At 42.5% G+C, this 21,722-nt stretch overlaps 2 protein-coding genes across 3 annotated transcripts; one reads left to right on the top strand and one right to left on the bottom strand.

The window, feature by feature from the left end:
• Nucleotides 1-1,619: 1,619 nt before the first annotated feature.
• LOC128066786 (U3 small nucleolar ribonucleoprotein protein MPP10-like) lies at nucleotides 1,620-13,554 on the bottom strand. Its single transcript, XM_052659896.1, has 11 exons — nucleotides 13,436-13,554; nucleotides 10,450-11,149; nucleotides 9,737-9,891; nucleotides 9,101-9,272; nucleotides 6,682-6,823; nucleotides 5,830-5,897; nucleotides 4,864-5,001; nucleotides 4,018-4,128; nucleotides 3,411-3,518; nucleotides 2,149-2,379; nucleotides 1,620-1,769 (listed from the first exon to the last, which is right to left on the bottom strand). Exons 1-11 carry the CDS (start codon nucleotides 13,552-13,554, stop codon nucleotides 1,620-1,622), a joined length of 2,094 nt encoding a protein of 697 aa, XP_052515856.1.
• A 618-nt stretch (nucleotides 13,555-14,172) lies between these two features.
• On the top strand, nucleotides 14,173-21,190 carry LOC128066857 (methylmalonyl-CoA epimerase, mitochondrial). Of its 2 annotated transcripts, none has more exons than XM_052659967.1 (3): nucleotides 14,173-14,253; nucleotides 18,228-18,562; nucleotides 20,822-21,190. In XM_052659967.1, exons 1-3 carry the CDS (start codon nucleotides 14,202-14,204, stop codon nucleotides 20,972-20,974), a joined length of 540 nt encoding a protein of 179 aa, XP_052515927.1. In that variant the 5' UTR covers nucleotides 14,173-14,201; the 3' UTR covers nucleotides 20,975-21,190. The 2 variants fall into 2 exon arrangements, with proteins under 2 accessions (XP_052515927.1, XP_052515928.1); XM_052659968.1 differs by having other exon boundaries at nucleotides 14,183-14,253; nucleotides 18,297-18,562.
• Nucleotides 21,191-21,722: the final 532 nt, after the last annotated feature.

The following is a 21,722-nucleotide window of genomic DNA, read 5'->3' as shown; positions in this document are numbered from 1 at the left end:
ATTCACTGACAAATTGAATGGCATTGAGTGCCAACCTCATGCCTGGTAAAGCCCTTGATGCTGTGAACAGAACAAATGCAGAAATGAGGGGGAAAAAACCCTGCCTTTGTGGCGAGTACATTCTGATGAAGGAAGATAAGAGAAAAAAACAAAAATATACATAAATTATAGAGAGTTTAAAAGGCAAGTACAGATTAAATGAAATTCCTGTTTTATGGCAAGATGAGAAAAATTTAAACATGTCTTTCCCAGTTTGGGCTTCTGCATTAGTGTTGTGTGTTCTGTATCAGCATTAATCAGACCTCCTTTTTTCACAAGTCCTTAGGAGATAAGCTTCCTTCTCAATCATGATGGTCCATGACCCACTTCCCTCTCATGCATAAATCTAGATGTGTAAACTGTCAATAATACAGCATTTAATGTACAGATCTGTGTCTCAAAACCATATGTAATTGTGCCTTGACCTCTAACAGGCGACAGTTTTCAGAGGGGAAGAAGGCTGCCAGAATTCCCTCTTTGGGGCAGCTTTTCCTACCAGGAAGAAGACCAAGAGTAAACCTCCCATAAATTCCCTCTCTGGGGGCATTTTATGGCTATGAAGATGGAAAGACCCCTGGCACCTGAATTTGCAAACATTATCACAAACTTATCTCCCATTTGTTCTTCTAGACCCCTACCTGCTTTTCTTTTCCCTGACAAGTTAGGTGTATAAATCTCTAACCATTTACCCAGCTGCTTTTTTTGTAATACTACAATACATGAATACTTTCCCCTGTTAATCTGTCTTCTATTGTCAGTTTAATTCACAGCCCTCAGGGACTAAACCTAAAAATCTAGACGGCTCTTTCAAGAGGTTTAGTTGTGAAGAGCAGAGAGGTGAGGCAGAACTGAGGGGGTAAGTGGGGTTAAGAGTGTTGTTACTAAACAAATGTTGGAAAGGGTATGGAGAAAAAGGAACCCTCCTACGCTGCTCATTGCTGCTTCAGTGTCAGCTTTGTTCTCATTCTCTACTCCCAAAAGGGTAATGTGAGGCCCTAACAGATGAAAGACTGTCTTCCTTGGATGGAAGGTCAAGACAGGGAGCACCATAGTGGTCATGGAAGGCTCTGAGGGCCACCAGTCTGCCCTCCCGACACATTCACTTCTTCTCTCCTAGCCATATCACCTGCCTCCTCCCACCTGAATGGGGATGGGACTCCCCAGCCTTCATAAGCCTCTGCTCACGCAACACGAGATCACTTCCCAAGGAGAAGGATGTAAGATACATGCATGGAAACCCCATTGTCCTGTGGAAGGATGGCAGGGCTGTGGGAGAAGAAAACCAAGGCCCTCTGAAGACAAGCGAGGACCTCTGCTGTGGGTAGCTGGCTGTGACAGGGAAGCACACACATGAGCACACATGGGTCCAAGCCTGCAGACTGGCCCCTTCCCTGGCCAGGCCTACTGTGTGGGGTCGCTGGGAAGAGAGGTCCCCTCACACACCCAGAGGAAGGCTTGCTATTCTCAAACATCTGTAGTCTGTGTGAAGAAAAGTTCTCAAACATTTTATTACAAAACTGAACCATGACAGAATATAAGCTTACACATGTAAATAGTATTTACATTATATGCAAAATATATTACAGCTTTAATTTATGAACCGATATATCCTGGTTTTTCTTCTTTTTCTTGTCTGTTTTCTTTGCATTGCTGATTTGCATTTTCACTTGATCTTGTAGTTTAGAAAAGAATGCCTGAGATGATTTTAAGGCTTTGTCTTTACCTTCATCCTGCAATTAGAAATAACACAAAGTCATGCTCTACGGTATTATGCTTAAAGATGAACAAAACCAAATGTCTACAACAGGGCATCACAGTGTAAATGTGGAAAAGAACTAGACAGAATTATGACAGCTTGCACCAATTAGAGCAGAAGTATTATACACATTTTATACGACTACAGTGGTCTCACAATGTCAGGTGACCATGAGCCCCTGCACTTGAAACCCAAGGTTTAGGCTGTAACACAGCCAGTGCCCACGGCCTGTCCCCTCCCCTCCCTTCCCTTTCCCTCTGTGGGTGAGCTTGGTCACTAGACACCCAGGTAACCTAAAGTGTGCCATCGGCCCTGTATTCAAGCCCCCTGACAGCTCTCCTCCCCATCCTCACCTTTAGCAGAGAGGCTTTGCCCGTCTTGGTCAGCTGTTTCAGCTTCTCAGAGGCTGCTGCTTTGGTGTATCTCCCTGCCTGGTCTGGGTTATTCTTTTCAAGAAGTCTTCTCCGCTTTTCTTTCTCCTTTATTTTCAAATGCTTTTGATATTTCTTTTTCCTCCTTTCTCGTTTCTTGTCTGTAGCTGTTTTCTCAGCAGCTGTTTTTATATCTCCAGCTTTATTTTTCTCCTATTAAAAAACCACCAACACCACACTCATTAATCTAACCTAATGACTTCAGACACTGTAAGAGAAGCAACTGGACGGACTGTGGCCCAAGTGTGAGACGCAGCCCGAGCGCACGCGGGCTCTGAGGGGCTCTGGCCACTCAGCAATGGAAGACCTGGGAAGCGGTATAAGACCCGGGATACACTGTAAGACCTGTGACGTGTGCTCTGACGGTAACAGTTTGGTCTGCATACTCCTTCACGAAGGTGGCCTGGAGAGCATGGGTGTGAGGCTTCCCCTCTTGGAGAAGCAGGCAGACCCCATCCTAGGCTCCAGGGACCTGCCTACGGCTGCCCAGCTCTGAGCCGCTGAGGGCAGGAAATCTAGCTGGTGAAGGTCCACTTTCTCTCTTTTCTCCTTCACTCCAGCCCAGCCTAGGGTAGGAGGCAGAGGCTCTGAAGGGGGGGTATGGGTGGAGCAAAGCAAGTGAGCACAAAAATGGAGGGCTCTGCTGCCAGGCTGCCGGGGGGATGAGGCCCTGGCAGAAACCACCACCCCTGTGCCAGGCAAGGGTTCCCAAGTACACAAGGCAGGGGTGTCCTGTGTGTGGTATGCCCAGCTCTTCCTAGACCCACACACTCTGTTCTAGACCATGGTTCCAGGACTGATAAGCCTCACGTGGACACAGCAAAAGGGGAAAATGCTAATATCAAAGCACTGCTAAATAACATGCAATTTGTTTCAAGTCTAACATCTTAGCAAACATCTAACAACCTCAAACTTCTAATATTCAACCTGAATTATAACAAGATACTGATGCTAGATATTTGTAATCAGCATTTACAATATTTCTCAAACCTATATCTCATAATAATACCTGATTATAGCAAACTTGTATTTGAATATTCTATAATATTATTAATTTGATTATAGGTGGGAACTGCTCAGATATGTTAGAATAAACACTATAAGCTCAAAGAAAATGATGTTAAATAGAGATCTGACTATAAACGACCAATTTATAAACAGACACTTTGACACTGGCTTCTCACCTTGACCTCCTCTGGGGCCAGGAGGGCTGCGTCACTGACACTCACGGGGGCAACCTCCTCCATGGTGACAGCGGGCAGATTTGATACCACTTTAATCTCTGGAACAGGCTAGGAAAGAGACAACACATTTGATAGGAAGTCAGAAGTGGTCCTCATGTAAAACACTTAAATTGTGAACCTAAAGAAGTATAACATACTTCATAGAGATTATTTAAGATGTGAGATGCGAAGTCTGTTGGCTGAGCTAGTGCACATGAAGGATCTAACCCGACAGGTAGCAGGCAGTGATGCATGCCAGGTAGAGACACCATCCACACCCCCAAGTCCATCACAGAGTGAAAACACAACCAGAGACCAGACAGAGAGAAGGGTGGGAAAGAAGGAGAGCCTGTGGCTAAGACTGAGGGTCTGGCAGGGACCGCCAAGGAGATGGAAGTCAGGCTGGACCAGCTGGGGGGTCCAGATCCATCCTGGGACCAGACACGAGCCTTCCCCATGGGAGGCCCAACGTGTGGTTCATGGTAAACCCTGCAGGTGTGCATTCTGAACCCAAACAAACAGTGAGTCTCTCATCTGTCATCTACTCCCCGAGATGTCACACACTTACTGGCTTGGGGATAAAGTGGAAGTTTGAGAGCGCATCCAACTTTAAGAAGAGGGAGTCCATCATCTTCTGGATTTCTACATGCTCTGGATTTTCTTCCTCTGCTGTTTTTTGCTGAGAAAATCAGTTCAACATCATCAGACTAAAGCGGCGACAGAGGACTAAACACTCAAGGCCCATCAGGGCATCACAAGTTTCTCGTCGTCAGGCTTCAGCTAAAAGACACTTCCCAAGGTAAGGTCACTGTCACAACCGAACTGCTAACATTTAGAACTTACAATTTAGTGCCCTTAATAGTTAGGCATTGTTGGCGGGAATGTAAAATGGTGCAGCCACAGTAGGAACACGTCTGCCTGTGCCTCCAGAAGTTAAACAGAGTATCACCACAGGACCTGGCAGCTCCACTTTTACGTACATGCCCAAGAGAATTAAAGGAGGTACTCACTCATACACTTATTTAAGTACATATACATGTATGTCCATGGACACACTATTCACAAAAGGCAGAAACAGCCCAAATACTCATCAACTGTTGAAACTGGATCCATAAATTGTGGCACACATACAACAGAGTATTATTCAGCTGTAATAATTGCTGGAAAGTTAATAATTAGTTGTGAGAGTACCAGGGGACCAAGAGTGACTGCAAACCACCCCTAGCCAGTGATACTCCGTGGGAGCACTACAGCCCCTCTGCTCCTATAGCCACGCTGCCTCACACTACACAATGTGACCCCAGCTCAGGACTTCTGTCTCTCTCACCTCTCGAGCAGTAGGTAGAACCCACAGAACTCATTCTCTGCATCTCCTCCCTGAATGGCAATGGCTTTGCCATATTGGCCTCCTCACCTGGTTGAGTTTGATGTACTCCTGTTCGTAAATTTCAGCAAGGCTCAGTTTACTCTTTTCGTGGTCCAGTGTTAAACGCTTTTTATACTCAAATGCATCCTCTTTAGGCTTTTCTTTGCGTACAACATCATCCCAAGCCTGAAACAGGAAAGGCACATGGAACATAAATTGACAGACAAAATCTGTAACTTCTTTCTAGGGTCCCTTAGGCCTCTTCCTCTGGAATACCGATTATCATCACAGAGTAAGCAAACTGCAGCCAAAAGGAAGGCATTTTCTCAAAGCAGAGAAGGCATCACTCAAGTGTCCTTTTTTGTTTTAAATGCTGGTTACCAATTTGAATTCCACAGCTCCCCATGGTGGTTTGTCCAATAGTCAAGACAAGAGTTTGCTTCATTTCAAAGGAAAAGATCCTCTGTGTATCATACCCATCCCTCAAACCCTTCCTATTTTAAACATACACATCTTACAAAGTCATCTCTTGCTATACATGCCCCATACCCAAGTTTTACTCTAAGTTGACAAAATAAGATCAGTTTTTAAACAAAAACTCTTTGGTAGGTTTTACACACTTGAAAACTAGACCCTTCATATGTCACACTAGACACGGTGCCTAGACCAAGGGTCCTGGGTGTGAGCATGTCAAACCAGACCCCAGTCGCCCTCCAGAGCTTCATCCCACACCACATGAAAGGTTAGCAAGGCTGGGGGTTGCGGGGGATGGCAGGGGCTCTGGCTACTTTGCTCTCCTCAGGAAGGACACCCTTCTTTCTGGGGTGCTGGCAAGGACAGTACCTCACACAACAAAGGTCAAGGATACCTTTGGGGTAGACTTAGGGCTTTTAAACAAAAACTTGATAGGAACAAATATTCTAGGAAAACAGAGTGTTATTCCTACTCCCAAAATATTCTATTTCTAAAAATGCCAGTGAACTCTGAATTAAGTTAAATTTCATTCTTACTGACCTGATCTCTTATCCTCTGCTTAATGATATCCTCTAGTTGGAGAGTGGTTTCCTCTGTGATCACAGGTGCTAAAGGATACAGAACGTGTACTGTTAGGTAGATAGAAATGAACCCGTGGTTTTGTGAATTCTTGGGCCACCCCACACCTCCCATATCAGAAATGGGGGGAAAGGGACACTAATGTGTGTGTTAGCTAAATTTTTTGATGCTCCCTGCAATTTGAGAACCACAAAGCTACAAAGTACACACAGTGATAAATGCTAACACTTTTAACCTGTGCACCTGGGGATGTACTCCTTTTTGCACTAAATACAATGAAAATTCATTCTGATGTAATGGGTACAAGAAAGAATTCAATGAGATGGTCAGGGATTTTGGCTGGAGTCACAATTTAATCACTGGACAGTAACAGCAGGCACTGTAAACACATCAGCAGCAGGACTCTAATTATGGGTGACACATTAGGCATCACCAGTACAGTAGTAACTCTCTGATGGATCAGTGGCATTGTGGCTGCACGGGAGAATGTTCTAGTTCTCAAAAAATAGTAAAAGTACTCGAGACCAAAGTGTCATGATCCTGGGTACTTACTTTCAAATGATTCAGAGGGAAAAAAGCACACACACACAGCCACACGTGAACAGGTGGAGAAAGCAAACATGGCCAAAGGTTAACAATCGGCAAACCCAGGAGAATGGCACACATTTGTCCACTGTACTAGTTTTCAACTTTTCTGTATGTTTGCAAGTTTTTAAAATAAAAAGTTTGGGGGAAAGAAATATTACTCCAAATCTATGAAGACCACTGAAAAGGGTACGTGAACACCCATGGAAGCCCAGTGGGCACACGCACCCATGCGCACGGCGTGGTCAAAGTGCAGGGTCTCTTCCAGGAGGCTGTTCTCGGGCCGCTTCTGCGCTGTCACTTCTCCTTGAAGCTGCCAAGGTTTCTTCTCCAACAACTCTTTTTCCAAAGATGCAATTTTTTCATTCATCTGAGAAAGAGACAGGAAGAGTTACCACACATTTGGAAACAGAATTAGACATACAGGTGAGTAAAAGCAACTAATATTTTTACTAGCGGGAGAGCAAGAAATGCATTGTTTCTGAAAAAATCCCGCTTTGTCTTTGCATTTTTTAAGGATGGCAATAGTGACTTCTACACCTATCTGGAGGTAGGATAAGGAGCTGTAAATGACCTCTTTTCCGCACTCATTTGAAATGTTATGTTTACTATTTACTCACTTCTCCCAGAAGCATCTGGGTGTATTTCTGGGCTCTATTCCAGTGAAACTGACCTATTTTATTTATTCACAAGCCACTATCAACTTAATTATTAGGGCATTCCAAGACTAAGTAATTTTTTATTAGAGCATCAGTATCTGATGGAGCCTGAACCTTCTGACTCCAGGCTTTCCAGGTGGCTCAGTGGTAAAGAATCCACCTGTCAGTTTCTGGGTTGAGAAGATCCCCTGGAGGAGGAAATGGTAACCCACTCCAGCATTCTTGCCTGGGAAATGCCATGAACAGAGGAGCCTGGCGGGCTGCAGTCCAGGGGGTGGCAAAAGTCACACACGACTGAGCACGTATATACTACCCCCTTGATCCACACCCACAATCCAAATTATCTCTAATGTCTAAAGAGGTGGCATCTATAATGACTTAATGGTGTACAAGAAGATAGCATTTTCAGTAACCATACCAAATTATCTTTCCTAATAGCTTTCTAGTTCACCTGCTTGGTTTTTCTAGTTCTCTCTCCAAATATGAAAGCTTTCATTTCGGTTTTCTCATCTCTTATTAGTGTTTTCTTTCATAGTTGCCCTGGCTGAGTAACACTTCTATAAGAATCTTAAGTAACAGGGGAAATAGTAACAGTGGTAATGGAAAGAAGTCTTACTCTTGATTTTAAAGGGACGTTTCTAGAATTCTACCAGTAAGCAGGATGGCAGATTTTGGCTAGATACGCTTATGTTTCACTAAAAGTAAAAAAAAAAATTAGGAATGAATATTGAATTTTACTAAATGTCTTTTTTTTGACACATATGGAGGTGACTATATGATTTTTCTCCTTAACCCACTGTAACAAGTATTAAGTTACATTAATAGATTTCCTAATCCTGAATCAAGAGGATGAGGCCCACATAGCTGTGGTAACGTAACTCTTTCATTGCACTATTTTGCATCTCTACATCACTATTCACAAATGAGACTGTGCGTGTTACAAGGTTACCTGTCAGGTTTGGGTATTCATGTAATCATAGCTTCACAAGAAGACAATTTGGAAGCTTCACTCTTCATATGAGGGAAATGATCAAACAGTACTAAATTATCCACTTCTTGAAGGCCAGATACAATTCCCCAGTAAACTAAAGCCACTTTATTTTTTTTTTTTTGTGGCAGTGTAAGAAGGGAAGGTCACTAATTCAAGGACAAGTTTCTCTTTTTCTTTCACTTTTTTCCCCTTAAAGACTTTCTCTTCAGGGAACAATCTGATAATCATAGGTTTAACTCAGATTCTCTTTTTAAAATAATGCTCTTGATATCCTTGATGTCTTTGGTTATTTACTTATTCTCATTTCAAGCTGTGTGATATAATTTTAAGACAGTTAAATGATAAAGCACAATGTCTGGAGCCAGGCTATATCTATTATTTTCAAACAACATTTTGTTTGTCTGACAGCATGTCATAAGAAAATAATTTTTATCAACTTTGGAAAATGTGTTTGAGATGTTATTAATTAGAATTCTGGCTGCACGGCGCCTCACTGCTGCTGCTAAGTCCCGTCAGTCATGTCCGACTCTGTGCGACCACATGGACTGCAGCCTACCAGGCTCCTCCATCCATGGGATTTTCCAGGCAAGAGTACTGGAGTGGGTTGCCATTGCCTTCTCCGACGGCACCTCACAGATACAAGCAATTGAAGCGGTTACCAGGAGAGGCTCATAGGACAGCCAGTTAGGAAAAGACCTGTCTCAGGTATAAAGACAGCAAGGCCAGAGAAACAAGTTTTACACATGGGCTCCATACTGAAAGTGACAGGTGGGGAAAGGCAGCACTGAATTTTGTAAATTGGCTGCTTCCCACGTGGAAGCACGCCACAGAGAGCAACAAGATTTTTTTTTTAAAGGATAATTAGGTGTACCATCAAAAAAAACAAGCCCCCTGCCATACACACACACAGAAAACCAGGGCAGATTAGTTGGTAGTCTGAGTTCAACAGACACTGTTAAACATAATTTAAAAATCCCTTAAATTTGCTAATTATTACCTTCTCTTGTCTTTTTTCAAAAGAGGATTTGACTTCATCATAGTCTTTCTGTACATTTAAGACATTTGTATCTTCAGTGTCCTCATCATTGGGCAGAGCAAAGGTCACTCTTTTCAAGGTTTCTTTATGTTGTTTACTGTCTCCACTTTCTTCAAGGTCATCATCTTCATCCCTATGAGACCAAAACACTTATGAAAGGAAGCATACCAGTTTTCATTAGAATATCAAAAAGAAACAAACTTAGCAGTTAAATTTCTTTTGTAGACAATGCAATTAAATACTAAGAACTTCCAGTATTTAGGTAAAATAGAACAAAGTGTCCAATATATAGAAAACAAATTATTTATCAATCTATAATACAGACTTATCTCACCTAAGTAACAACAGGGTATTTTTATTGGCACAGAAAACGTATCAGAGCTCCTGGTAAGGAAGGTCTGCCTGCTACTGCCAGTCACACTGATTTACACTAGGTCGTCTCTGACGTCCCTTCAAATTTGGAGACTTCCTCTGGCTATTCTGAGACTGTCTGACCTTAGAGAATCCCACTTCTAAGGACAATCACATCTGATGACTAGTAGTACACAGATGACTGGGCAGCTCCAGCTTACAGTGTAAAGGACTCAAAATACTCACGTCTCAGAAATGCTTTCTTCTCCTTCTTCAGCAATCTCTTCCTCTTTATTTGAAGCCAGTTCATTCCCATCATCGTGGACACTTGCTACATCTTCATCACTTTCAACTGGATCAAAGAAATCTTTGTATTTCAGGTTTCTGGAACTTTTACCTGACTAAAACAAAAATACTTTTAAAACCTTTAATCAAGGATAGAAAAATACATTAAATCATGCATAAATGTGTATGCATACTGTATAGGGGAAGTCGGCAACAATAACACTATTACAAAACCCTAAGAACTATTAGACCACAGCAAACTGAACAGAAGCACAGATTCATTTATAACTGGTAAGACAGAGCACCACAATCTTCTCTCAAAATCTTCTAACTACAAGTATTTCCAAAACATCCCTGACTACATAAAGTATACAAATATCTTCTTTCATTCTTATTCTTAGTGCTTGGTGAAAATCCATGTTTGAGGGAAAATTCTGAATCTCCGTAACGTGTATGACTGTGATTCTGAAGCTACAAAGGAGTGTTTCATGATAAGGAAATGATGGCTTTGCTTTAATTTCTCCAGTCCCTTTCTTTTTTACAAAAAAACTGATCTAAATATTTCACTGATCCTCTGGTGAATTTTGAAGTCTTTTAACCCTCTTCTGGAGAAACAGAACCCCATCTCATGTGATGAAGCAGAAAGAACACTCTGTCCTCTCCCCAAACTTTACCTTAAGATCCTGGCCTCCAAACAGTCCTCCTTCATCTTCATCGGAATCCACATCTTCAAAAAAATCAATATCATCTTCCTCTTGGTCATCTCTGTGTTCCTCTTCCTTTTCCATGTTTTCTAAAAAGGTCTCCATCTCAGAGAGCTTGAAGAATTTATCATCTACTATGGACTTTTCTGTTGGTTTCCTAGGCACTCTGCTTTGCACCTTGCTCTGACGTTCCAGTTTGCTGATATCAAAATCAAGATCAGAGTCCTCATCGCTGAAATCTGGGCTTTTCCTCAGATCCAATTTGCTTGAGTTTTTGGCTCTCTCATCTGCTTCAGGATCATCAGCACTCAGGTCTGACACTTCCTCTTCCTCTGCTTCCTCCACCTCCTCCTCCTCTAAATCTTGTTCCAGGTCCTCCTGGCCAGCAGCCTCCAGCTCCATCACATCTTCTTCACACTCCTGCTCTTCACTCTCTGGGAGAAGACTGATGTCTTCATCTTCAATGGTTTCACTAACTGTACTCTGGAAGTGCTGTAAAATTGGTTCATTTTGTAGTTCCAATTGTTGCCAAATCTGCTCATCATCGAAATTATTTATCATCAATTTTTCTAAAGGACTCCCATGTTTCCTGTCATTCTCTAGTACTTTATTAAAATCATAAAGTACTTTTGTCAAAGAAGTAAACTTTGATGCCAGTTCACCTTGAATGCTGTTAAGAGGCAGGGAGAAGGAGTTAAATGATATTTATGAGATTTATAGTTATAGTTAACAAGTTCACAGCACTCAGAAATGAAAGGAAAAAAAAGGCCCAACTCTTGTGCAAAATCAAAATTTTTAAAAGTTGAAGTACTGCTTTAAATATATTAATTTCAGTGATTCAGTATTTTTGATTATACTCCATTAAGTTATTAGAAGCTAGTGGCCAAGAATGTTCCATTGCCGTACAATATATCCTTGTTGCTCATCTAGTTTACACATGGTAGTTGGTATCTCTTAATCCCACAGTCCTATTTCATCCTCTGCCCTGGCCCCCACCCCCAGCAACACTTTTTTGGTTCTGTATATTTGTGAGTCTGTTTCTGTTCTACTATATACATTCATCTATATTTCTTTTAAAATTCCACACATAAATGATAACATACAGCAATTGTCCTTCTATGACTGACTGCAACAGGCATAATATTCTCTAGGTCCTTCCAGGCTGCGGCACATGGCACAATGAAATCTCCATTTTAAGTATAGATTCTGGCCCCCAAGAGTGTACTGTCTTGCCCAAGAGTTACATTAGTATATAAAAGGTGACAACCCAGTATCTCTGAATCTGCTAGATTTCAGGCAGGGAACCCATTACAAACCTCTTTACCTAAAGATAAAGAGTGAATCTTCTGGATGAGGAAATGGCAACCCACTCCAGTATTCTTGCCTGGAGTCCCATGGACAGAGAAGCCTGGCGGGTTACAGTCCATAGTATTACAAAAGAGTCAGGCATGACTGAGCATGGATGGAGTGTATCCTAGCCTTAAATTCTCAACTCTGCTATATCACAGGCCTCTCCATTTAGTCAGTCCACCTGCTGTGGCAAAAGTGGTCACAGAATAGCTGTGATACCTGAGCTGATACCTATCTATAAGATCACAGTCTGACAAAAAATCTGGAGACACATATTTCAGGCAGAAGAAACAGCAAGAACAAACTTCCTAAGACAGAAATGAGGCTGGTGATTCTGAGGAGCAGAAAGGCCAGCTTGGCTTGAGTGTGGTGAAGGAGGCAGAAGAGAAGGTTAGAGAGCTGGGTGGGAGCCAGATCATGCAGGCCTCAGAGATAAGAGGCTGTCATTTTCATAAGCGAAGGTTTTGGGTACTTCCCTGGTGGTCCACTTGCTAAGACTCCACACTTCCAATGTACAGGGTCTGGGTTTGATCCCTGGTCAGGGAATCCCACATGCCACAACTAGGAATTCACATGTAGCAACTAAAGATCCCGAGTGCTGCAACTAAGACCTGGTGCAGCCAAATAAATCAGTAAATATTAAAAGTAAATAAATGAAACAGTACAAATATTTTAAAATCTTAAAAAAAAATTAAGGCTTTAAAGCAGAGAAGCAAAATGACCTGACTTATGCTTGGAGAGATGGCCTGCCAAGAAGAAGGAATGAAATGAAGGTGATCAGGAGGCTGAAGCAGACAAAGGATGCACAACTGTGCTGGGATCAGAGCTGCAGAAATGGTGACAAATAAGCAAATTCAGAATACGGTTTGGAGATGTAACTGACAAGATTTGCTAATGAACTGGATGTAGAATCGAGAAAAAGGAAGACACTGAGGAAGTGGCTTGGTTTGCGTCTGAAAAACTGTAAAGATACGATGTGATATGGAAGGCAGGTGGAAAGGATGGGGAAAGGATCTCAGGGAGGGCAGAGGATAGGAAGCAAACACAGCAACAGTTTATTTTGGACAGACTGAATCTAAGATGCTGAGTGTACGGCTTTAGTTGACTGTGAGCCTGGAGTTCAAGGGAAAGGTCGGGCGTGAAATACAAGATCTCTATACGTCTTCGAACAAAAACACCAAGAGCTTGTGCTGGGAAGAGATTAAAGACAGTTCTAATTTTCAAGAGGCTCAGTCGTGGGGTGGATAGATAAGCAAGTTAGTGCTTTCAATAAAGTCTGATGATGAGTAAGTAAGCACTGGGTGCTGTGGGAACAGATGTGAGAAAGAGCACGGCACCCGGTGCGTCTGTGCGAAGGATGAGGGCATGAAGACCTCGAGACTGTAATAACCCAGGTTAGTTTGAGTTCAGCAGCACAGAACTGGGAGACCCACAGAACATAGCTCTTAACTATCTAAAGAAGTGTGACAGGCCAGGACAGCGCAAACTACCTGAAACGTAAGGAAAAGAGCTCTCCCCTTCTGCTAATCTGGAACTTGCCGGGAGCCCGCAGCCCGCGCCCACGCGAGTCCTGCGCCACACCAGAGCCCGAGATCTGGGCACTTACGTGAGGAAGCACTCTGGGCTGTCGGTGGCTTTACCGACCTCCCTCAGGCACCGCTCCAGGGTCCGCCGACGCCAGGCTGGCCGGGCCATGGCTGACTGCCGCTCGGGACAGTGCCGCATGCAAAGGAAGTGAGCCACCGCCCGGAAACCAGGCCTCAAAGATTCGCCCCCGCGCGACTGAAGCCAGGAAACGAAGGTTCCGCGGCGCACAGGTTCCGGATCCACCTCCAGCCTCAGCCAATGATGGCCCGAGAACTTTAACCCGTTTTGCGCATGGGGCCGGGGATGGAAACCGAAAGTTGCCTTTGGTCAGCTCGATGAAACGTCTCCAAACTTTTTGCTTTGTATTCCCGAGGGGCCCACAGGAGGTGTCGAGTCCTCCTAAAGTTTCTGCTTTAGATGCACTCTAGGTGACTTCAGTACGTTGTGCTGTAAAACAGAGGGCCTGCTCCCCCTCACACACACAAACGCTGCACACTCGCCAGACCCCAGCCTCTTCTGCCCCGCCCCTCGGAGCTTTTGTTCGGCTCTTAGCCTCGTCTGTCCCGCCCCTCCGGGCTCTTGCCCCGCCCCTAGTCTCGTCTGCTCCGCCCTTTCAGTCTCCCGCCCCGCCCCTAGCCAGGTTGTCCCGCCCCTCCGGGCTCTCACCCCGCCCCTAGCCTCGTTTGCTCCGCCCTTTAGGCCTCTCGCACCGCCCCTAACACGATTGTCCCGCCCCGTGCCGCACAGTCGCCCCTCCCACGGAACTGCAAGTCTGGAAATAGCAGATGCTTCCCAAAATGGCACGAGTGCTGAAGGCGGCGGCCGCGAGCGCCGCAGGTGAATACGCCGGGATCGGGGCTGTCCGAGGGGTGGGACCCGCGGGAAGGGAGGCCGGGGCGTGAAGAGGCCGCGTGTGGTCAGCACACTTGGGTCTGCTGCGGTCTGCTCCCGAGGCGCGTTCCTTGGCTGCTGTCAGAGCCCTTAGAGCTTCCCAGGGACTCCTCGGGTTAGCCTGGGGATTTCCTTCTGTGTTTGCATCTGACGGTCAGCAATTCTCTGTGTGGCCCTGGAGGCGGGGTCGTCCGGCTAAGGGGCAGCCAGGCCGAGCCAGACCCAAATATGGTAAATGGCAGAGGGACAGTGAGAGACGGGGGAGGAACCAGAAGAAGCACTGAAAACGCAGGCTGAACTCCCGGCCCACTCTGGAAGGTCAGTTGTGTAAAGAATATGGATGGTGTGTGTCTTCTTCCCACGTACCCTAAGATATTCATGATCTTGTATAAAGCCAGGGAAGAAAGCAGCAGACGGATGTGGAAGGTTTCTTGAGTTCTCTACACCACCATTAAAAAAGAAGCAAAACCCCTCAAGTTCTCTGACATCCCAGTTCATCTACTTTCTCCTCTTTTTTTTTTTTTTTTCATCCTTCATCGGAGTAACTATTTCTCTTAATCTGAAATTCCCTGATAGGAACGAGTTGCCAAGTGGTGATATCTCAGAGTTACTCCTGAACATTCCTGACAAATACTTAAGCTGAGCACCTTCAAAAAGTGTTCAAAGGCATGAACCCCAAATAATGTTAGGTTTTTCTCCTAGAAAATGCTGTCTTGAAACTTACAGTTGAAGTCCTTTAAAGTCGTCTCCCTAACTGAACAAGTACTTTATTGATCACTGTTTTTGGCTCCCAGGTGCCTCAGTGGTGAAGAATCTGCCTGCCAAGCAGGAGACACAGGTTCCATCCCTGGGTTCGGAAGATCCCTTGGAGAAGGAAAGGGCAACCCACTCCAGTATTCTTGCCTGGAGAATTCCATGGACAGAGGAGCCTGGCGGGCTACAGTCTATGGGGTTGCAAAGAGTCAGACATGACTTACTTAGCGTCTAAACAACAACAACATAGTCTTTCTTACAGTCAGAAAATGTCTTATACATCTATCATTGCAGGTCACCAAATCTAAGTGATAAGCCCTATACAAAGTGCACCATAATAGTTGTAGCTGTCTCAGCCCTGGATCAGTTTAAAGAGGTGATATATACATGAAAAAATACTCACAAAACAGTCATCTCATCTCGTAGAAAGCTATTTCTTAGAAAATAGATATTATTCATAGGATTTACCCTAAAGATATTAAAAACTGAGAATCAAAGAATGGTAAAGAAGGACTTCCCTGGTGGTCCAGTGGTTAAGTCCTCATGCTCCCAGTGCAGGGGTCATGAGTTTGATTCCTAGTTGGGGAACTAGCATCCCTCATGCCACACAGCTCAGCTAAAAAAAAAATGGTACATAATGTTAGTAGAATGGGAAAATTAAACATCATGGTTGAACAACATCAACTTTGTTGTCAGACAGACCTGGACTTGAGACCCAGCTTTGCCACTCATTGTGACCTGGAAGAAAATCAGACCAGTTTTTTTTTTCCCCCTCTAAGTGGGAAGATTATTAAAGTACTCCCTTGAACTATGACTATTCTCTCTAATTTATGGCCATCAAAACTAATAGGCAGAGCTGGACCACCTCACGGTGCACTCCCGTTTCAGAATTTGTGATCACAGTTTGCGTAAGCAAGATTGTGTGGTAGTATTGTTGCATAACTCTAATGTTAAGATAACGTGTAGGTCTTTATTGGGAGAAAGGTCAAATCAGTGAGGTGTTACACAATGGGATATGTCCTCCACGGGTGAAAGATCCCAGCGGTGTGGAGAAGGTGTAGAGACTGGGCCGTTTCTGCGGTCTGACCGATGATTTTCTTGGTTGTTAGCATTTTTAAAATTCACTGTGCCCTTCATATGGCTTCTTGGTCTCCACAGAACCCTGCTTGCCACTGAACCAGCAGTCACTGTGTGTCATTAACAGTAAGAATGGCCAAATTTATTGTTTCCCAGTTATATATGTCTTGCACTGTAGTAGTATATTTTTTTACATCAAATACCTAATTTTTACAAGAAACTAGCAAGGCAGATATTTAGCGGGTAGGACCAGTATTTTTTTTTTTTTAATTAAAATAAAATAGAAGAGAAAACATTAGAACACATCCCATCTAGTAAGGATTAGGTATTCTTTTTATGAAATTTGCTTTAAATGGTATATTTATGTGTGTACTGGCTTGGAGCACAATTAAATTTCATGGTGATACACTGAGTCCAAAGAACTGGAGTCGCCAAGGAGAACACAAGCACCAGTTGGGACAGTGTGTGGAGAAGACACAGCAAGATGACAGCAATAGTGGATGTCTGTCCCCCACGGCCAGCAGGTCTATCTCCCTATGGCTAGGGCAGGACACTTTGCCTGTACATGCTCCCCTTTGCCACAGTGCCACAGTGCAAGGAACCTTGTCCCCTCCCTGCGGAGGACAGGTGTGACAGTCACGCTTTAAGCAGGTACAAAGGAGCAGTCATTGATCCTGAGTGAGGGAGAGGCCCCACAAGGTGATAAGAGTGACTCAGGCTGTGGGCTCTGTGTCACTTGGTGAAGCGTTCCAGGCCCAGGCCCCTCCCCCTGCGGCTGAGGAGACTGCCTTCCCGACTAGGAAGACCATACAGTCCTCAATCAAATCAAATGGTGCCACTTTAATTTCCCTGTCAATCAAAAATTTTAGTAAAGGGAAATTATTAATAATTTTAGGTTAGCCGAAGCTCTGTGATACTAGGTGCTATTTAAAGTGTTTTTCATTAAAAACTAACAACCCTTTGTTTAAGTTATGTGTTCTTGGGATTTCCCTTGTGGTCCAGTGGCTAAGACTCCAAGCTTCCAATGCAAAGAGCCCAGGTTTGAACCCTGGTCTGAGAACTAGATCCCACATGCTGCAACTACGAAAGGTCCCGCATGCTATAACTAAGACCTGGCTCAGCCTAATAAATAAAAATAAAATATGTGTTCTTCAATTTGCTATTTCATACTTGTTTATTAAGTGATGTAGTTTTGCAAGATTATATTTAGACCTCATACTTATATGTGATTTTCATTCTTGGGGGGAGTCCAGTTCTTAAAGTCCAGTGTTTTGGGAAGAACACATTGCAGGCTGCTTCTGTTTCCAGTTGCAAAGTTTCTTCACATTTAGAGGCATTTCTGCTTCTAGTCTTTCAAAATTATATAAAGAACAATTAAACTCACTCAGAGAAAGTTCTCATAGGTTTAAGTACCCTCTTGATCTTTGCCTGTTTTTTCCCCTAATGAGATATTTTCTTTAGTTGATAATCATCCAAATAAAGTACACATTAAAAGGTACTTATAGTTATGACTTTCATTAACTTACTACAGAATATAAGACAAAATAATTGGTTGTAGGTAGAGAAGAAAATTCCTTGCTCGCATCATTAAATGCATGTCATTTCACTGTCACATTCAAACTTATGCCTTATGAAATACAGAGAGTAATGAATGATTCTTTGTGATATGCAGCTTTCCTTTAAGTGTTATTGATAAATATAAATTAGTATGAAAAATGTCATCCTTTGTCCTGAATCTAAAAAGCACAGAAGGGAATTCCCCGGTGGTCCAGTGGTTAGGACTCTCTGCTTTCACTGCCAAGAGTGTGAGTTCAGTCCCCAGTCAGGGAACTAAGATCCCAAAAGCCACATGGTGCAGCCAAAAACAAAGCAACAGCAAATAAAAAGTTCAGAATTAGCCTTTTAATTCCAGACAGTTATTTCAGAGCAGGATGAATAATTCTGATGTATGTTTTTCATTTATCTCCTCTGATTTAATTTCCCTAATTAAAAAGAATGAGTAAATAATTTTTACATGTATTTTGAAAAATTATTTTTAGAAAGACATCAGTTCTCAAAAGAGGGATGTCAATGGCAGTTCAATTTTTCAGGGCTTTTCCCCAGACTTCGGACTCCAGTTTCAACAGTAAGAACTTCCGCATCGCTGTCCTCGCATCCAGGGGCTGTCCCTGTATGGAACCTGGGTCGACTCAACCATGTTGCAATCGCAGTGCCAGACTTGGAAAAGGCCAGAGCATTTTATAAAAATGTTCTGGGGGCCGAGGTGGGTGAGCCAGTCCCTCTTCCAGAGCATGGAGTGTCCGTCGTTTTTGTCAACCTGGGAAACACCAAGATGGAGCTGTTGCACCCACTGGGAAGTGACAGTCCAATTGCAGGATTCCTAAAGAAAAACAAGGCTGGAGGGATGCACCATGTCTGCATTGAGGTATTTAGTTACTTTAATCCTTGGTGTTGTAAATTTCTCTTTTAAAATATCTTTTATGTTTTTTAAATTTCTTCAATTTGGTTTGATCTCCTTGCAGTCCATGGGACTCTCAAGAGTCTTTTCCAGCATCCAAGTTCGAAAGCATCAATTCTTCAGCATTCAGCCTTCTTTATGGTCCAACTCTCATGTCTGTACATGACTACTGGAAAAAATCATAGTAATATTGGTCCTCTTCAAAGATGGATCTATAGATATAGTCTCTTTCCCTCTAGAAAACTGCAAATCATAATGAAAGTATGTCTCACTGAAGTTTGGATTTAACTGTCAGTATCCGCTGAAGTTGGCCAAAGCAGATTTGCGTTTTTGCTATGGATTTACTGATCATGTGCACCTTCTGTGCAGTAGGAATACACTGTTTTCCTTGTCACAAGGCAATTAGAAGAAGCAAGTGACAAGACTTTATAAAGTAAGAATTTCCATATAGATGCTAAGTATTATAATTATTTTCTGTCTTTAAAGTTTTAATAACTTGACCCTTATTACAAAGGCAATACATTTTCAGTTACTGACTGTGATTTCCCACATCTTCTCAGTTGCATCTGCTAACAATTTCTGGGAAAAAAAATGTTAGACAAGAACAGTCTCTTTAGAGAGGCTTTATCCATAAATGTTCATGTTTTGAAAACTTGCTTTTGGAATATCAGCAGTATTAATTATGCTTTGATTTACATTATTTTGGTAGGATAGGTCTCTTGATTTAAAAAAATGACATAATTAATAGCTAGGCTCCACTCTCAGTCCAGGAAAGAGGGGGTTTGGATTCCAGTGTGAACACAAGTATTTATTCAGTTCACATTGCAAACATATTAGAGAACCTACTGTGTATCCTCTACTGAGCGCTTGTGTTCAGAAAGAATGTAATCTGTTTAAAGAAATTATAGTTTACTTTTAGTAACATTTGGTATCCTCATCCATGTTCAACCAGTTAAAGGCAGTATGTAATCCTTGGCTCTTTGAAAATAAGTCTGTATAAATGTGAACATTTGTTAAGTCTATATTTGGATACATGGATGTTATCCTCTCTGGGGTTTTGTATTTTTTTAAATTGTTTGTGAAGCTATTAGATCATTAAACTCCAGGGTGATAGGACTGCCTCAGAATGAAGGGGTTCTTACTATCCCTTTCTATCCACTTACTGGGTTCCCAGTCTAGGAGGATGACTTTCTAAGACAGGTACGTGTTAAGTCGCTCTATTGTGTCTGACTCTTTGTGACCCTATGGACTGTAGTCCTCCAGGACCCTCTGTCCATGACCTTCTCCAGGCAAGAATGCTGGAGTAGGTTGTCCTGTCCTCCTCCAGGGGATCTTCCTGACGCAAGGATCAAACCTGTGTCTCTTATGTCTCCTGCATTGGCAGGTGGGTTCTTTTTACTAAAACCACCTGAAAAGCCCTCAGAAATGAGAAAAATCACTCTTGCATCAAGTATTTAGAGACATATTTGCTCCTTTCTAGACTACCAATAAATATGAAGAAAATAGAAATGGCTTAGAAGAGAGTTGCAAAATTATACATGTCTGGATTTTTCAAGAATGGTGAAAGATATTTTGGTGACAGTTTAATAGTGATTTTCATGTATATGAAGTTCTGATCTCAAAAGTAATAACCAGTGATTTCCTTAGTAGTCCAACGGTTAAGAATCCCTCTTCCAGTGCAAGGGGCGCAGGTTTGATCCCTGGTCGTGGGACTAAGATCCCACATGTCATACTGCATGGCCAAAATAAAAGTAATAACCAGTTAGGCAGATGGGAGGTTTGGAGATCAGGGAGGCACTCATATCTGTTGAGTACCTTTTACAAACTGTGCTCAGAGCTTCTCATCTGTTATCTCATTTTGAATTCTTAGCTATATATATGGTGGACCTCATCTCTCTCTTGTAAATGAGGAAGCCAAGACTCTTAGGAAAAATAGCTTGTGAAGAATCATCAATAGTGCTGCAACAAGAAGATGCTATGAAGTGAAGCAGACATCATTTAGGTCCTAAGGAGAAATGTTTACTAATGGAGAAAATGCTTAAGCACTGTGGTTGCTCACCTAGGAAAATTTAGCAAACTCTTATTTTTGTGATGGTTAAAGAATGGTTCTGCCCAACGGCAGAGGAGTTAGACACACGTTTGCAAAGTTTCTTCTATGTCTTAAGATACTGTAGTTTGGTATTTTTATGATCTCAAATGTGTTCTTGTTTATTTCCTTTTCTCAAGGTGGATAATATAAATGTGGCTGTGATGGATTTGAAAGAAAAGAAGATTCGTATTTTAAGTGAAGAGGCCAAAATAGGAGCACATGGAAAACCAGTGATCTTTCTCCATCCTAGTGACTGTGGTGGAGTCCTTGTGGAATTGGAGCAAGCCTGATGAATAATTCACAAGAAACTGATCATCCTGAAAAAGCCTTATCACAGGGTTCTTCAACATCGAGTGCTTCACTGCTTCTGTCACTTAGAAGTCAGAACTAAATTACAGAAAGAGATTTTTAAAATTATATGTGTGTATATACATGTATACACACACAAAATATTTGCTGATTATGTTGGATTCTTTTTTCTTGATTTGCAGAAAACTTTGACTACTGAATACTTATGGAATACTATTAAAGTCATATTCATAGAAATAAATTATTCCTGTTCTGAAATGGGGTTGAGTACAGTGTCTGCTGTGTGGAAAGGGGGGCAGGATAGAGGCAGAGAGGACACCTGACAGCCACATGGCTATATATCTGGGACAAAGCGCTTCCTAAGGATGCTATAGAGAATTTTTTTAGAGTAAACTGTTTAAGGAAAAAAGAGTGTTGAGCTCAGAATTTTTGTTCTTCTGTAGCAGTGCATGTTCACAAGCTCTTTATTTTGGGGGCTAGTGCTAGATTGTAAACAGGAAGTTTTGTGGCAAACTTGGTGCCTAATCTAGTGGGTACATAGATAGGTGATTTTTTTTTTAGTCAGTAGACATAGAAAATTGGAAATATCAAAGAAATATTTCATCCAAAGATGGGCACAGTAAAGGACAGAAGTGATAATGACCTAGTAGAAGCAGAAGAGATCAAGAAGAGATAGAAAGAATACCCTGAAGAACTGTACAAAAAAGATCTTAATGATCCCCGATAACC

This window comes from Budorcas taxicolor, chromosome 21 (genome assembly GCF_023091745.1).
Source record: "Budorcas taxicolor isolate Tak-1 chromosome 21, Takin1.1, whole genome shotgun sequence".
Classification (NCBI taxonomy): Eukaryota; Metazoa; Chordata; class Mammalia; order Artiodactyla; family Bovidae; genus Budorcas; species Budorcas taxicolor.
The sequence above is the reverse complement of the archived record's forward strand: the minus strand, read 5'-3'. Positions and strand labels throughout refer to the sequence as shown.

Bases quoted from the DNA above. Each gene is read 5' to 3' on its own strand.
- LOC128066786 (XM_052659896.1), bottom strand. From the start codon at position 13,554: ATGCGGCACTGTCCCGAGCGGCAGTCAGCCATGGCCCGGCCAGCCTGG. The intron at 9,273-9,736 runs GTGAGTATTTTG...TTGGTCTCATAG, and splicing joins GAAGAAAGCATTTCTGAGAC to GGATGAAGATGATGACCTTG. The intron at 3,519-4,017 runs GTAAGTGTGTGA...TCTCTTTCCTAG, and splicing joins TCCACTTTATCCCCAAGCCA to CCTGTTCCAGAGATTAAAGT.
- LOC128066857 (XM_052659967.1), top strand. From the start codon at position 14,202: ATGCTTCCCAAAATGGCACGAGTGCTGAAGGCGGCGGCCGCGAGCGCC. The intron at 14,254-18,227 runs GTGAATACGCCG...TCAATTTTTCAG, and splicing joins GGCGGCCGCGAGCGCCGCAG to GGCTTTTCCCCAGACTTCGG. The intron at 18,563-20,821 runs GTATTTAGTTAC...CCTTTTCTCAAG, and splicing joins TGCACCATGTCTGCATTGAG to GTGGATAATATAAATGTGGC.